We start from the raw sequence: 16,121 nt of genomic DNA, 5'->3' as shown, positions 1-16,121 counted from the left end.
TCGCTCATCACTTGAAGATGTCCGGCTGATTCTTGACCCTGATCGTGTGCCTATTACAGAAACGCGAACAGATATGTACCTGATAAAATTCTTGTGCGGGAACCATATATGGTAGGATAATGGCCTCCAGATGGCAGCCACATATATGGCAGTATGCAGTTTCATTTTTTGCTTTGGCGGAAAGGAAGGTGAACACATTGAATCAGTTTAAGGGGAAGCGCACACTGGTTTTTACAGAGGCTTTGCCATTAAATCTGTCAACCAGCAGACAGAATCTTTAAGCAATAGTACAGAGTTGGGTTTCTTTAGCTAGATTGCGGATAGCTAATGTCCATCTTCGTCACCATCAGGCAGATCAACAACAACACCATTTAGAGGCCCCTCCACACGCTTGTAAGAGTACCTCCTGGCAAAGACCACGAAAACACAGAGATTCACAGCACTTAAGAAAGCCAACAACCAGTAGAAGTAGTCGAGCTTGCTCTTGTTGAGATCCTCGGCGAACCAGCCGGTCTGTCCTCCTCTAGTCGTCAAGAAATCAACAGCGCTTATAAAGAAGCTGTTAAGCAGGTTTGAAACGCCAAACACGCTGAGGTAGATGGCAATGCCCAGGCTCTTCATGTTGCGAGGCACCTGCCCATAGAAGAACTCCTGTAGGCCCACGAAGGCGAAGATTTCACAGACAGCATTGAGGATGAGTTGGGGGCACAGCCAGAGGAAACTGATGATTTCAGGAGAATCTTTGCGCTTCTTTTCTACAAGAGCAGCAGCTACTAAGAAGGCGATGGAGAGGAACATGCCGATGCCTATTCTTTGAAGGATGGTGATGCCCCTCTCGTTGCCGGTGAGCCGCCGGAGGACGGGGACGATGAGCCGGTCATATAGGCTGACGAAGATGACTATGGAAAGAGTGGTGATGGTGATGACGGAGCCGGCGGGGACCTCGATGCTGGGGGTTATATGTCTGTCCATGACAAAGCCCTGCTTGATGAAAAATGTGTCACCCTGCGAGACAGCGGCACCGTAGATGAGGACGGCGAACCAGATGGGGATCATAGATATCAGCTGCTTGGTCTCCTCCACCTGAGTCACTGTCGCTAGCCTCCATGGGTTGTAATTTACACAGATTGGGTCTTCGCTTCCCTTCTTCATTTCTTGTGTTTCAACTTGATCTCTGATGGCTGCCTTGTCAAGAAAGCTGTCAATTGATGGCAGCGCACCCTCAGTTATACAAGCAATAGAGGAGGTGGAAGAGAAGCAGAAGCAGCAGGTGCGCATTCCTTTGAATCTAAAAGCTTCGGATAAGCAATACGCGGATTTTTTTTTATCTTTCGAGTTATGGAGCCATACAAGAGGGACTCATCATGGTCCAACATGTTGAACAAACTCATTAGGAAATTTCTTATGTTTCTTGTGGCATTTTGGATGAAATATTTTCATGCATCTCCCTGACCTCTTCTGTTCGAATTTAAATTAGTTCCTGGAAAATCTAACAACGCGGCATGAAAGTGGAAGGGAAATGAAGGACAGTGTGTGTTTTCTGGTAAGGGGAAGAGTTGCAGGGTTCTTGTCCGTCTTACCTCATTCTGGACGTGTGAGGCAGGCGGCTCCTCCCCGGTTCCACAAATTCATAGAGCTCGGAAGGATCAGAAGGTTGGGGCAGGTTCTTCTTGGCCGTGGCTGCAACAAAAACCTGCAATATGGGAGTCAGTGGGCTCCCTTGGGGTATCCTGTACCTATAGTAAGGGCACCCAATAACCAAGAGCGCAAGGGCGAGGCCCAAGCAGACAGTCGGCACAGCATACCCTGCACCCCAACCAAAATGGCCTGTTACAGAGAGTACTGCAGTGACACCGAAGACGACTCCACTGCATGCCCCAAAGAACCACCAGTTGAAGAAGGAGATCTTCTTCCTCCTCTCAACGCAGTCATTGTCATCAAACTGGTCAGCACCAAAGCTCTCTAGCGAGGGCTTTTGCCATCCTGCTGCTATAGATACGAGGTACAGTGCAATGAAGAACACAGTCTTGTGTTGCTCCAGAGATCCGCTGCAGGAATTGCCCACGCAAGTTGGAGGCTTAAAGGAGGGCACGATCTGTGACGCAGTCAGTAGGCCCAGTCCCTGCTCCAATTATCACCGCCAACGACAAAGAATCAAAACCATTTTCAAGTTCAAAATTGCACAACTGCTAATTATGTGCATCTAATTTTTTCCCTATCGAGTTCAAAATGACTATTTGCACTTTGAATTTTCACACATATTGTTGCGCCTGAAATCATATAAATCATTTTCAATGCCCGTTCAGTTTCAGCACACATGAGTCTGTTCCAAAACCGCGGTAGTTGCTTGGAAAAAGGATCTAACAGCAATAATACTGAAGGGGAAAAAGTGATCTCCCCCCACCAATGAACCCCATCATTTTTCTTTTTCAATACATTGCAGGAGAATGGCATTCCTTGCCAAAGTCAGACAGCCGTTTGTGCGTTTTGCAACTCCATACTGATTTGGAAATCATGTGCGTCAATCCATGCAAAGTGCAACCTATATATATCTCCTGCTGAGGGCAACGCTCCCAAACAGTGAATTAGAAAGTTGCTTCGTAAGAGCTAAACCCGAGATATCTCGAACCACATGCATTCTTTGTTTATGAGAGATTAACGAGTTAGAAAAACAAAAGGATGTATGGATAGAAGAACGTACAAGTAGGTAAAGGATGGAGGAGAACATGATCATTCGGAAGGTGCCCGTGTATGAATCGGACAAGAATCCGCCAAGCAGAGGCGTCACCGTGCTAACTCCAATGAATTCATGCACAGCCTTGGCCGCTGTTTTCACATCTTGTTTGAGTACTGTCATCAGGTACACTAAGAGGTTCGATATGATGCCAAAGTAGCAAAGCCTTTCCGCGAACTCCATTACTTCATTTCACAAGATAAAAAAGACAGCAAGTAAGAAATGGACGTGTTAGAGAAACAAAACTTCATTCCAGGTGCCTCATTGCTTCTAGCTATAGAGAATCCGGCCCAGGCTGAAAGTTGCAAACTCAACCAGATAAGAGTCGAGCAGCGTCTGGTTCAGGTCTGCGGCAGACCAAGATCATCGGTCTGTGCCTAATCATGACCATTTTGGGATTAGGTTTGCCTTTTGGTAGGACTATACTTGTAATCCGATCCACATACGTAGGATCTCTAAATTTCGCTTCTATGGGGTCGGATACTGCTTGTGACATACCTAATAATAGCCATATATGAAACAGAAAAAGAAGAAGTCAAATGTTCACCTATGATGAAGAAAGCAGCCTGCCAACCTCCAGTGGATGCTCTCAAAGCTGCCCTTCCCCTGTAATCAACAGATCCATCATCCACCTGCCTGTTGTGGCCTCCACCTTCTCCTCCAATCTCCATGGCCTCCATCCCTTTGGTCTCCTTCATTCTCTGAATTCAAAAGAAAAGCATTTTCTGTGAATCAACAGAGTCTTCCGTTAACTTCTGGAAGTCCGACCAAACGATTCTAATTCATCCTGGTAAAAAAATGGCATTAATGGAAATGTCAAGAACCATTTCCCGTCCAAGAGATCACATGCCCTAGGGGTCACTTGTTGCCAAGACTGTGTGCAGAGTTGGCAATGCAATTCTATGCTCAACATGCGGGGGCAATACTCATACGAAAAGAACATCGATACGTAAGTATAAGACCACAACACAGTGGGCATTTAACTCGAGACCTCCTTCAATTTAGAGGTTTTAATCCAATTCAAAACGATGGCATATCTATATCTCTATATAGTTTCTCTGAGAAAGCAATCTTTCTGCAATTCCGGCAAATGTAATGAATCAGGACGACGTCGATTCTTTGTACGTGTTTCTGCAACAACTCTCCTAAACAAACGGCGGAAGGTTTTGGGGACTCTTCGCTCTCATTCTCTCTGACATAGGAGACGTACCTTGAAGAAACTGCAAGGGAAGGCGTCGTGCCAGAGGAGGTCGAGAGGAGCCGGTGGGTCGACGGAGATGGTGGCAGAGCGGAGAGGACCCCGGGCAATGAGCACGAGAGGAGGGGGGTGGTGTTCTTATTTCAGATTCTGGTCATTTTGAATCCCAACCAACCCAGCGGTGGCCCTCAATCCCCACCGCATGTTCCCTTTCGGTAGGAACCGAACCGCGAGTCCACGGTCATCGCAGTCATCCCCGATGTACGCGGATAAGCGGTGGAGATTTTATGCAACCGTCATGCCCCCAACAAGCTGATCATGACAGAAGACTTGCGGACTCTAAACACCATTCCGGTCCCGGTGAAACTATGGATTACTAATAAAGACCATTTTAATGTTCTGGATGTGATTATCGAGTTCATCAGGTGCAGCATAAGGAGTAAAAAATATGACTAACCTTAGTTCCAAAATGGAGTCACTACTTTCCAACAATGTCTGTCTTGTATATATACAAAGTGAAATCCTCTGGTCATTTTCAACCTTCGTCCAATCACGGCGGCTACCCCATGCAATGCATCATTATATATTTGATGTGTGCTGCAAGAAGACTGGATTTCACCATCCAAATTCATGCTGAGAAATCCAAAGATCATACACACACACTCTTTGAACCTCAGATATATTATGCAAAATTTGTCGTAGGGTCCAAAACAAGTGCGGATCAACATAAATATTTGAGGTCGAGTTTGAATTTAATTCAGTATCTTGAATAGAAAATGACACCAACAACGTCCAACCCACTTGTAACATTGCTTTAAGGACCAAGGGCGGGTCGCTGGGTTGTACCCTCTTCAATTTTTTTTTTTAAAATTTACAAGTACATTTTAGAAAATTTCAATTGTCTTATATATATATATATATATAAAATGACATTTCAGTTCTTATCAAAATTTAAAAACTTAACTTTAATTTAACTCCTTTCATCAAAGTTTTTTAGCTCCTCCTCACATTGAGTAACCTGGATTGGTATAATTGGCCGTACAAATATCGTCATACGAGTGATCACCACACTTTAAGACAAAAAAAAAGAAAAAAAAAAGAAACAGGAATCAACTTTAAAAGTTACACGCGGCAAATTGACTTTTAGAATCGATCGCGGAGAGGCTTTCGATAAGGCGACTCATTTTTTAAAGTTATTTTTTCAATTGATTTTAACTAAATGTTGGGTATTGCATTACCGAAGGAAAATTATTTCAAAGACACAAGCACTAAAGAATATTTTCTTTCTTTTCCGTTTTTTGAAGTGAAAATATTGGGGTTGGGCTGAAATATCCTTACCAGTTTACTAGATGCATGATTACACAACGTATGGGCTAATTCCTTAAAAAAAAAAAAAATCTAGAAACTGCAAAAATGACATTTATATAAATATTTAATATTGCTCTACTCCGACCAGTGGCTGACTTTCCAAGCGCTTTCAGTTGCCAAACTGGAAAGAGAAGCATATTGGCTGTTTCTTTGTACGCCTTCTGTCTTAATTATCTAAGCATTTGCACCTAGTACAGTAAAGCTTCTAATGTTTCTTCTCCAAAATGAGTTCATTATCCATCCCTTTTCTGATATCATTAGTCGCATGGTACCCATTGTACTAAACGATTTTTTGGATCAAAATCTGCACACAAATATTTAACTAATTTGTTTGTTAAGTTGGCTCAATCCAACAAATGGTGTTTATATGTTTAGCCAATGAGGTCTATATTAATTTTTGATAAAGTTTTTGGCTTCCAAGTTAAGTCAGGTTCCAATAATTTGATAGTTAATTCAATGAAACGGGTAGCCCTTAATTACTGAAAAAAAATTGCAAGAAAAAGCAATGAAGGATCCTTTTGCAGGCCTAAAATTGATATGATTTCCCAAATTAGTTTCATGACCCTGTACCTGCAAGGTGCCTGCAGTCAAAATTTAGAAGCAGCTTAGTTTTGCATCTTGTGAGAGGTTCCATGATCCGGTTCTACGTAAGCCAAGTGCTATCTGTCGGTTCATGGCTGGAAGAGTACCCATGGGTGTCAATATTGGTTCAGACAGTACCTAGCTACTATTTATTTCTTTCTTTCGGGAACATGATGGACATCTGCATCTGATTATATCTAAAAACTCAATTCAATCCCATCTGAATTATTTTCGTCTGGATTAGAAACCATTTCGTGTAATCCAGTCAATCAGAACTTGTAATAGAAACATAATCTTGTCTGAATTTGATCTGTTTGACGTTTCTATAGGGTTGCATTCAGGTATACTAAATGTTGACAAGATTTTCAGGCCAGATCCAAACCCCTTGCAACCTTAGTTCTCTGTGCTAATGCTCTTTGACCAACAAAAAAGAGAAAAATGTAAGGTTCATTTTGTTGAAAGTCTTCTCGTTGTCCTCTTTTTCTTTCTTTCATTTTCTGATTAATAGCAGAAGCTGCGGACACTGAACTGTACATTAACGAAAATCATGGGGTAAAAACAATTTGAATTGAGAAGCATTAGATTGTGAAGACAATCCACTGTTGCGTACATCCACATGATGCTTTCGGTTGTCTAGTTTCAGCCTTCTGTTTTCTTCTTTAGTCTGAGCTCATTTCGTGATCGCCATCCCGGAGATCAACAACTGCTTCGGTTCGAAGCCCCTTCACGGGCTTGTAACTGTACCTTCTGGCCAAGCAGACGAAGAAACAGAAATTCACGATGCTCATCGCTGCCAACAACCAGAAGAAGTAGTCGATCTTGCTCTTGTTAAGATCTTCTTGAAACCAGCTGCTGTTCCCTCCTCTAGAGGTTAAGAAATCGACGATGGAAATCAACATGCTGCTAAGCAAGCTCGAAACGCCAAACACGCTTAGGTAGATACCCATCCCCAGGCTCTTCATGTTCTCAGGCACCTGGCCATAGAAGAATTCCTGTAAGCCCACGAAGGTGAAGATTTCACAGATGGCCATGAGGACGAGTTGTGGGCACAGCCAGAGGAAGCTGATGGGTTCAGGAGAATCCTTGCGTTTCTTTTCTACAATTGCAGTAGCGGCTAAGAAGGAGATGGAGCTGAACAAGCCTACGCCTATTCTTTGGAGGATGGTGATGCCCCTCTCGTTGCCGGTGAATCGCCGGAGGGCTGGGACAACTAGCCGGTCATATAAGCCGACGAAGATGACCATGGAGAGCGTGGAGATGGTGAGGATGGCGCCGGCGGGGATCTCGATGCTGGGGGTTATATGCCTGTCCATGACAGAGCCCTGCTTGATGAAGAAGGTGTCGCTTTGAGCGATGCAGATACCGTACATGAGAGCCGCGGACCAGATGGGAATGATAGATACCAGCTGCTTGGTCTCCTCCACCTGTGTCACTGTCGCCAGCCTCCATGGGTGGCGGCAATATTCACTGGTCGGATTCTGGCCGGTCATCTTCTTGCTTCCTTCTTGTGGTTCAACTTGGTCTATGATTGCAGCCTTGTCAAGGAACCTGCAAATTACAAGCCTAGTTTAGTGTAGGGTTCATCTCCATTAATTACCACACAGATCTTGTCTAGTGTTGCGTATCTGATTCCATGTTTGTCAGTAAATTCAATATCTAGCTTGGTTGGTCTTTAATACATGTTGCATGAAACATCAAAAACACAAACCAAGTTCATGTTGGTGATCTGATACCTCATCCTGGATGTGTGAGAAACGCGTCTCCTCCCTGGTACCACCGGGTCATAGAGCTGTGAAGGGTCAGAAGGAAGGGGCAGCTTCTTTTTAGCCATGGCTGCGACAAAGACCTGCAGCATGGGAGTCAATGGGCTCCCGCGAGGCACCTTGTACCTATAGTAGGGTGTTCCAATGAGCAAAGACAGAAAGACTATGGCCAAGACGACGGCGAGCACAGCAAATCCTACGCCCCAACCAAGGTGTTCAGTTACGTAGACGAAGGCAGAGACGCCGAGAAGGGTTCCACTGCATGCTCCGAAGAACCACCAGTTGAAGAAGGACGTCTTCTTCCTCCTCTCACCATGATCAGTCTCATCAAACTGGTCTGCACCAAAGCTTTCTAGTGAGGGTTTATGCACTCCTGACGCCACGGAGATGAGGTACAGTGCTACGAAGAACACAGTCTTGTGGAGCCCAAGGGATCCGCTGCATGAATCGCCCACGCATGCTGGTGGCTTTAAGAGTGGCAGCAGCTGTGATGCGGCTAGAAGCATCAGACCCTGTTCCAGTCATCGCAATTAATCAAACATAAGATTCCAAGGTTACATGTGTGTGTGTGTATATATATCTATATATATATATATATGGGTGTGAGATTGGAAGTACATACTATTTGGTAGAGTGAGGAGGATAAGACGACCATCCGGAAACTACCGGTGTAAGAATCGGCTAAGAAGCCCCCAATCAGAGGCACAACTGTGCTCACTCCAACAAATTCATTCACGTTCTTAGCTGCTGTTTTCACGTCTTGGTGGAGCACAGTCATGAGATACATGAAAAGGTTTGAGACGATGCCGAAGTAGCAAAGCCTCTCCCCGAACTCCAACGCTTCGAAATACAGAATATAATGGAGAGGAGGTCAGGGAAAGAAAATAAGAAAACACGAGACGGAAGACAAGAGTAAGTAAATTTGGGGCTACCAACTGAGTACCTATGATGAAGAGAGAAGCCTTCCAACCCCCGGTGGTTGCCCTGAGAGGAACCCTTCCCTTATAATCTACAGACCCATCTTCAACCTCCCTGTTGTGTGCACCTACTTCCCCTCCGATCTCCATCGCCTTCAGTATCGATAATGAGGATAAGATTCGGAATCATCAGAAATGAAGTTATCTTATTTGAACATAGGAATTAAGTCCCCGTCGCATGGACAGTTTGAAATTGCAAAATCTTCCCTAGGTATTGCACTAAACATATCTCTGTCTCTCTCTCACAACTGCATGAATGTTAAAAGAAAAAACCCATATTCCTAAAAGAAGAGGAGAAAGCTTACAGAGTCGTCGGAACACTGAGACACCGGCTGCCGGAGAAGGTAAGAGAGGAGAAACCGTGTGGAGGAGCTGTGGCCGAGGGGGCTTTTTATTTGTGACCCTGCCAACGGCCTGGTAACGAATCCATCGGTCGTAGTCAACCGGCACCGTACATCTCCCGCGGGTGGGGCCCTTGGACATCTGACGTGAGGTGGAATCTAGCTTATGACGCCCGGACTGTTAAGTACAGCCGTTTTTTCCATCGAAGGCCTCATCTTTTTGCACAGCACCAGAAAGGGGTTTCACGTTTCTGTATTTCCTACGGGTGCTCTGCACTTCGGAGCCGAGCCATGGAGGACTAAGTTTTTCCTTTGGTTGGTGGTAATTCTTTTTGCTGTTTTATTAAGAGGAAGATATCAAATGTACAATCTTTTATGTCTCCCATTGTAACATGCTTAATTGGAAGCTATTGTTGGACAATTCTCCCGTATTTACGAAATAAAGCAACGTGAGGTGCGGCTTCCGAAATTATGGTCGAAATGATGGAAGCTTCAAGGAAAATATATGGTTAAGAATAATCACGATTTGCTGTCTCTAACACTTTCAAAGTTTTTTTTTTTTAAAGTATTAGGAAACCGCCAATGGGGGAACAACCTGTATCTATGTAGAGAAAGAGAGAACCTCATCACACGGAAACAAAAAAAAAACCAACTGTGAGCGCGACAAAACAGAGGGGACACTGATTAGCCAAACTGATGTCGAGGCGCTGTAAGTGGTCAAAAGTGTTGATGTGGCTAGCAAGAAAAAGATGAGAGAGAAAGAAAGAGAGAGAACCTCATCGCAGAAACAAAAAAGTCAACTTTACCTGTGAGAGTATCTCCCACAATGAACAACAAACATTTTGGGGAAGGAGGCAAGGGGTTGGTAGGAGCTATGGTCTCTCTTCAAATGTTTTTTAAAAATAAAAAATTTACATATAAACTTAAAAATCTTAATTTCGAGTATATAAAAAATTTGAAAAATCATATTCCAACCCAATTTATTAAAATTTTAAAACTATAATTCAACCCCTACAACAAAAAAAATTCTTATCTCTACTCTTGAATTCGTCAAATAATTTATCATAACACAAACCTCGAAAGATTATGTTATCCTGAACCAGCCAACCAGATGTGCCACATCCATCTCACTCGCTTTTCTTGAAAGAAGAAGGGGAAAGAGAAAGAGAAAGAGAAAGAGAAATTACATTTTGCTGGCCCATTACTTTTAATTACAAGAATCTTGCTAAGCTCTATATGCCACCCTCGTTCTCGTTTTGAATGAAATTCGAACAAAGAGATAAATTTGAGAAGGGCATAATCGCCAGAAATTTTAAGAATTCCATTGATAACGCATGCTAAATGTAATAATGCAGGAATTAAGACGAAATTGTTAAAACGAAATTATGTTGACATATATGCTATCTCGAATATGTCAACCGTTGGAGAGAAAAGACCGGAAACAGTACACCTGCCAATTTGGCCTCAGGAATAATAAATGCATGCTATCCTTATATAGCATTAACCTTTTCGTTAAGAAATCAGAAAAGTATATTTATATTGTGTGCCAATTACATATAATAATTTTTGCAGGTTTGTTGGGCACTTTGGTCTCATTGGCTCTTGATACATTTATTTATTTGGATTTAATGCCTGTTTAGATTTGGGTATAGAATACAAGCTCAGCATTCTTCAAGATAGCACTCTCTAAAATTTGATTTGCATAGAAGACGTGACTATGACACGCCACCTAATCCTCCTTGGTAGCTGTGCTACCAATCACTTGGTAGGTAGAGATTATGCTTTGTGGGCAATCTGGTGGTTGTGGAAACTAGTAGTCGATGCAACGGATGATGATGAAAACGACGACAATGAAATGGGTTGACATTGGATGACAATCGCAAGCAAAGATGATGTCCAAAAACCCCCCACTGACTTACTCACTCTATGGAGGAGCCCCCGGTGCACACGTTGCCAATAATTAAGCTTCCACACGCATTTGTTGGGGTCAGTGCGTGTTTTGCTATCACATGGTTCAAGCAAGACATGGAGTCCCACCATCTCATGATCCTTCCAAACAACTCAACGCACTTCATTCCTTTGCCCTCCTCTTTTCAACACATCGTTCGAACTTCAAATAGAGTGGAGAGGAGACGTTGAAATTATGCAAACAACTTTTGTAGATAGATTTATATATCGCTCCAATACAGAGTAAGTCAGATTTTAGAAACCTCCATAATAGTCAAATTCATAACACAATGACATTCCGAGTCAAATTTGTCATCGCATATTTCTTCAATTTCTTTCTTCTTTTCACCGCACTATTCAAAGCAAAGCATGATTGGTTCGGCTGAGCATCACTTTATAATAGAGCATGAGAGGCGGAACCCACGTCTCCACAGCGCGTCCCACGTCACTGTCCTAAGTGTTTTCAATTCACGTGTTTCGCTCATACGAGAGATGGTAATTGGCCGGTGCAAAGTGATCTCCTCCTTTTTCTTCTTTTATTATTTTCTCATCTCTTGATCACGGCCGTGTTGACAAACAATGCAAGGAAGTTAACAAAATGGAACAACTCGACGATCGCAACTTTGTGGCGAATACCGGCGCCATCAGACTCACCGACGCTAACTGAAAAAATTCAGGGCATGAGCTTCAACTCATCGCCGGTGGCGTCATCGAGCGAGTCCCGCCACTTGTGACCCTTGTCCACGCTCTTGTAAGAATACTTCCTCGCCACGCACACATAGACGCACAGGTTGATCCCGCTCAGCACGGCCAGCAGCCAGTAGAAGTAATCGAGTCTGCTGTGGTTCAGATCCTTGGCGAACCAGCTCGCCCCTCCCCTGCTGGTCATGGAGTCCACAACACTTATGATGAAACTGCTCAAGAAGCTCGCCGCGCCGATCACGCTGAGGTAGAAGGCGATGCCAAGGCTCCTCATGTTGTCAGGCACCTGATCGTAGAAGTACTCTTGGAGGCCCACCAGTGTGAAGACGTCGGAGATCCCCAAGAGGGTGAATTGGGGAGCAAGCCAAAAGACGCTGATGGGGAGGGGAGAATCCCTTCGCTTCTTCTCGACCGTGGCGGCGGAGGCCAGGCAAGCCACGGAGAAGGCCATTCCGATGCCGATTCTTTGGAGGATGGTGATGCCTCGGTCGTTGCCGGTGAGGCAGCGGAGGGCGGGGACGAGGAGGCGGTCGTATATGGAGACGAATACCGCCATGGAGAGCGCAGCGAGGGCGAGGAGAGAGGCCGGCGGGATGCTGAAGTTGGGGGTTATTGAGCGGTTCATGACGGAGCCTTGCTTGATGAAGAAGGTCTGGCCCTGAACGACGCTGACGCCGAAGATTAGGTTGGAAAGCCAGATGGGGACCATGGACAGCAGCTGCTTCGTCTCTTCTACCTGCGTTACGGTTGCCAGGCGCCATGGATTCTGCTGCTTGTGGCTCGCCGCCGCCGAGTTGCCACATGGTTCTTCAGGAATTATAGCAGCCTTGTCGAGAAACCTGGAATTGGGAATAGGAATCGTCTCGTGAGATTAATAAATCAAGCAATTTTGATTGTTTACGACTGTAATATGAGATCAAGAGGACGATCGAATAATTGAAAAGTAAAAAGTTTATTTTACTACTTTTTGGTTGTTTATGGCAATCTTGTTGCCATGCCATCAAGATGATAATTGAATACACTTTACTCAACCTTTTGGCTAAGATCAAGTGTAGTATCATCTCTTATCAGTTCAAGATGCTAATTTGAAAAAGAAAAAACTCATCCTTCCAACGTGACTTGGTACCTTTTTTATTTCATCAGCACCAACGTTGCATTTTGAGGGAGACTGCAAGGACAAGACATGGCATGGCAAGCGATTAGGCCAGAGGCCCTTGAGCCATTTTCCTGCCTTCTTTAATGTAGACTGGATCTTTTTTTACTTTTGAAGACATAAGAGCACTGGCAAAGTAAAGATCTACAGGTCTGTCTAACTAACGCACTCATCATAAAAGTGGTCTCGTGCCGCCGGCCGGCAACCACTGTAGTGGCCATTGATCTGACTTAAAGTTTTCCCTTTGGGGAAAGAAGATCTCCAACAGTTAAAGTCAGAGCAATTCCTCCGGGGATGATTTTGGCAAATCATAGATTCGGCTCAAGGATAAAAGGTGGCCCAGTTGGCCATCCGCCTCGCACAGCAGAGAATCAGGTGATATGACAAGATCACTTAATTCTGGACCACCTCGTTTCACTCTTGTTTCTCGGCTTTTCGTCCCCTTTCTCGGCCGAAAGGATCTCGGGAAAAAGAAAAGAACAACAGAGAAAGATGATGCCATCATGGGATTTGACGATCATCGATCATTGGGTGGGAAAGAACAATTTCCCTTTTCCTTTTCCCTTTGGTCACAAAACAGTGAGCAGTCGTTGTGAGCTTTCCCTATTCTGGAAGCATATGTGGAGATCATTGAGGCACAAGGAATACAGCTACATTTTGATTGAGTCGAGGCAATGAATGGGTTCCAATTGGAACCGTGAACTAAGCACCTCAACTAACATGCTTAGGTATATTTTAACTCAATTTGAACATGATTTCGCTTAATGTGTTTATCACTGCTTAATTTTATTACAAAACATACCTTGCTTCAAACTGGTCTTTACCCTCGGGTTTTTTGGCATTACAAGTCATTGATTTTTCTTTTTCGTCGACGTAACACATATAAACATGGAAGATGGTTGAGTTGATATATATTTCTTACTAAGTCAATTTTAAATTCATATCTACGAGGTTAGATTACACATGCGATAAATAATGTAGTTAAAGCTATTAGGTTCTGTTCTGACTGGCTGTCTGTTTTATTCTTAACTAGTGGGATGGCCAGTCAGTTTTATTCTTAATTATTTGGGATGCGAGCTTAGAATGAACTAGCTAGGCTCAGCCTAGACCCGGTATGATTGTACTAGAACCGGCCTAATATGTTAATCAGTTGGCCAGACTCAACCCACTGAAACCCACCGACCACAGGCTGCATCTACTGTTTATAGAGGATCCCAATGAGTTTTGGACTGGTGCAGGTTAGGTGGATATGACTGAACCAAATGGGGTCGGATTAGATTGTGGGGAAACCATTTCATGTTAGTGGTGTTGCAGACCAGAAAATGAGCACCTTTTCTTCTTCATTTTATAGCAGAAAAATTGAGTCCTAAACGAGAAACTGCGTCCGTAGTTTCAGTATCACCTAGATCCCCACTGTGTCCAGCTTCCTTAACGATCTCATAAAAGCATCTAGGATGGAATCCCTGTGGAAAGCACTATGCAAAGACAAAGTAAATGATTTCTACAGAAGCTTACCTCATCCTCTGAGTGTGATGCAAACGCCTCCTCCCTGGTGCCACCAATTCATAGAGCTGAGAAGGGTCAGAAGGGCAGGTCAGATCCCTCTTGACTATGGCTGCAGTCAATACCTGCAACATGGGGATCAGTGGGCTCCCTTTGGGTACCCTATATCTATAAAAGGGCACCCCAATTATCAAGATGACAATGGCTACAGCCTTCACAGCAGTAAGGGCAACAAAGCCAGCACCCCAACCGACATTGTCCTGTATATAGACTATCAGGGTCACCCCGAGCATGGCGCCAGAACAGAGGCCACAATACCACCAGTTGAAGAAAGAGGTCTTCTTCTTCCTTTCACCATCGTCGTCATCATCGAACTGATCAGCACCAAAGCTCTCCAGTGAAGGCTTGTGGCCGCCTGTGCCCAGGGAGATGAGGTACAGTGCCAGGAAGAAGGCGTTCTCATGTGGCCTTTTGGACCTGTTGCATATGTGCGCAGAAGTGCTGCATGTTGGTGGCTTGAGGGACGGCACGAACTCCGATAAGGTCAGTAGGCATAGTCCCTGTTTCCACAAACACCATGGAACATAAACAGGTGTCTTTTCCGGAAGTATGAAGTATTGAAATGAAAAAAGATAGAGCCATGTGGTAAAAGTTTTCAGGAACTAGTACTAGTGCCTATGTGATGTTGAACTTGCGACAGCAAAAACTTCAGTTTATGAGATGAAATAACTTTGTTCTCTATTCTAAACACATGAGAGGTTCATATGCAGAGAACATATGTGAAGTGAGAGGGAAGATTACCATTAGGTATATTAAGGAAGATATCACGACCATCCAGAATCTGCCTATGTATGCATCAGCAAGAAACCCACCAAGAAGGGGCGACACAGCGGTCACCCCTAACCAGTCATTCACGTTCTTCGCTGATGTTTTCAAATCTTGTTGAAGTACCGTTGTCAGGTACATAATAAGGTTGGAAGCTATTCCATAGTAACTCAGCCTTTCGGCGAATTCGATTCCTTTTCAGTAGAGAAGCAGCAGAAGAAGGATCAACAAAGCGCGCCAGTACTGCAAAGTTTAAGAAGAAAACAGAGAAGCTTGACTAAGATGAGAATATGTACCAATTACAAAGAGGGAAGCCCTCCATCCCCCAGTTGAGGTCCTGAGAGGAACCCTCCCCTTGTAATCAACAGATGAGTCATGAATCCATTTCTTCTCATCACCTTCACCACCAAGTTCCATGGCTGAGGATGTAAGATAGCAGCTTGCTGAGGATGAAATTGCTATTTTTAGGCACTTGGAATGCAATGTGGTGTAGGTCCTCTATTTATAAGGGTCTATTCTCTGCTTTTCATAAATTCAGTGAATATTTATTATAGCTTTTCTTTTCTCTTTTATTGTTCTCTCCAAAAAGCCCCACTATCCCTGACTTGTGAAGGTTTGAGGATGTGGACCATGACATGCTGCTTACAATGGAAGTTATAATGGATGGGAGAGGCTGCTCTTATAATGCTGTAGATCAACTCCACTGTCCAGCCAATCATTTAATTCCACCAAGCAACGAGGCCAACATTTCGTAATTGAAAGCAGGCCGTTGCATGCTAAAGTCCCGATTCTTCTATAGTGGTGCAATGCTTGCATATCTAAGACGATCAAGAAATGGGTGTGCCGGAGTTTGTTAATTTACCGGGATCTGAACTGTCGTGGACTCAAATCAATTGCATACTTTTGGCAAGCAACTTAAGTCTTACAAGGTTTTTATTGGAATGGAGCTTAACTTTCAGTGATATAACAAAAAGACATTGATACTTGAAAAAAAAAAATCCATTTTTTCTGTTTAATTCAAATGGCTA

General features: G+C 43.8%; 3 protein-coding genes across 3 annotated transcripts; all 3 read right to left on the bottom strand.

The window, feature by feature from the left end:
- On the bottom strand, window positions 1-4,079 carry LOC116256228 (protein NRT1/ PTR FAMILY 5.6-like). Its single transcript, XM_031632524.1, has 5 exons — window positions 3,945-4,079; window positions 3,282-3,435; window positions 2,702-2,919; window positions 1,581-2,122; window positions 1-1,198 (listed from the first exon to the last, which is right to left on the bottom strand). Exons 2-5 carry the CDS (start codon window positions 3,430-3,432, stop codon window positions 325-327), a joined length of 1,785 nt encoding a protein of 594 aa, XP_031488384.1. The 5' UTR covers window positions 3,433-3,435; window positions 3,945-4,079; the 3' UTR covers window positions 1-324.
- A 2,462-nt stretch (window positions 4,080-6,541) lies between these two features.
- On the bottom strand, window positions 6,542-8,712 carry LOC116256599 (protein NRT1/ PTR FAMILY 5.6-like). Its single transcript, XM_031632999.1, has 4 exons — window positions 8,589-8,712; window positions 8,268-8,485; window positions 7,616-8,157; window positions 6,542-7,430 (listed from the first exon to the last, which is right to left on the bottom strand). The coding sequence occupies exons 1-4, from the start codon at window positions 8,710-8,712 to the stop codon at window positions 6,542-6,544; spliced, it is 1,773 nt and encodes a 590-aa protein (XP_031488859.1).
- A 2,392-nt stretch (window positions 8,713-11,104) lies between these two features.
- Window positions 11,105-15,579, bottom strand: LOC116256229 (protein NRT1/ PTR FAMILY 5.6-like). Its single transcript, XM_031632525.2, has 4 exons — window positions 15,390-15,579; window positions 15,070-15,287; window positions 14,281-14,828; window positions 11,105-12,451 (listed from the first exon to the last, which is right to left on the bottom strand). The coding sequence occupies exons 1-4, from the start codon at window positions 15,508-15,510 to the stop codon at window positions 11,584-11,586; spliced, it is 1,755 nt and encodes a 584-aa protein (XP_031488385.1). The 5' UTR covers window positions 15,511-15,579; the 3' UTR covers window positions 11,105-11,583.
- Between the last annotated feature and the right edge of the window lie 542 nt (window positions 15,580-16,121).

This window comes from Nymphaea colorata, chromosome 6 (assembly GCF_008831285.2).
Source record: "Nymphaea colorata isolate Beijing-Zhang1983 chromosome 6, ASM883128v2, whole genome shotgun sequence".
NCBI classification, from domain to species: Eukaryota; Viridiplantae; Streptophyta; class Magnoliopsida; order Nymphaeales; family Nymphaeaceae; genus Nymphaea; species Nymphaea colorata.
The sequence above is the reverse complement of the archived record's forward strand: the minus strand, read 5'-3'. Positions and strand labels throughout refer to the sequence as shown.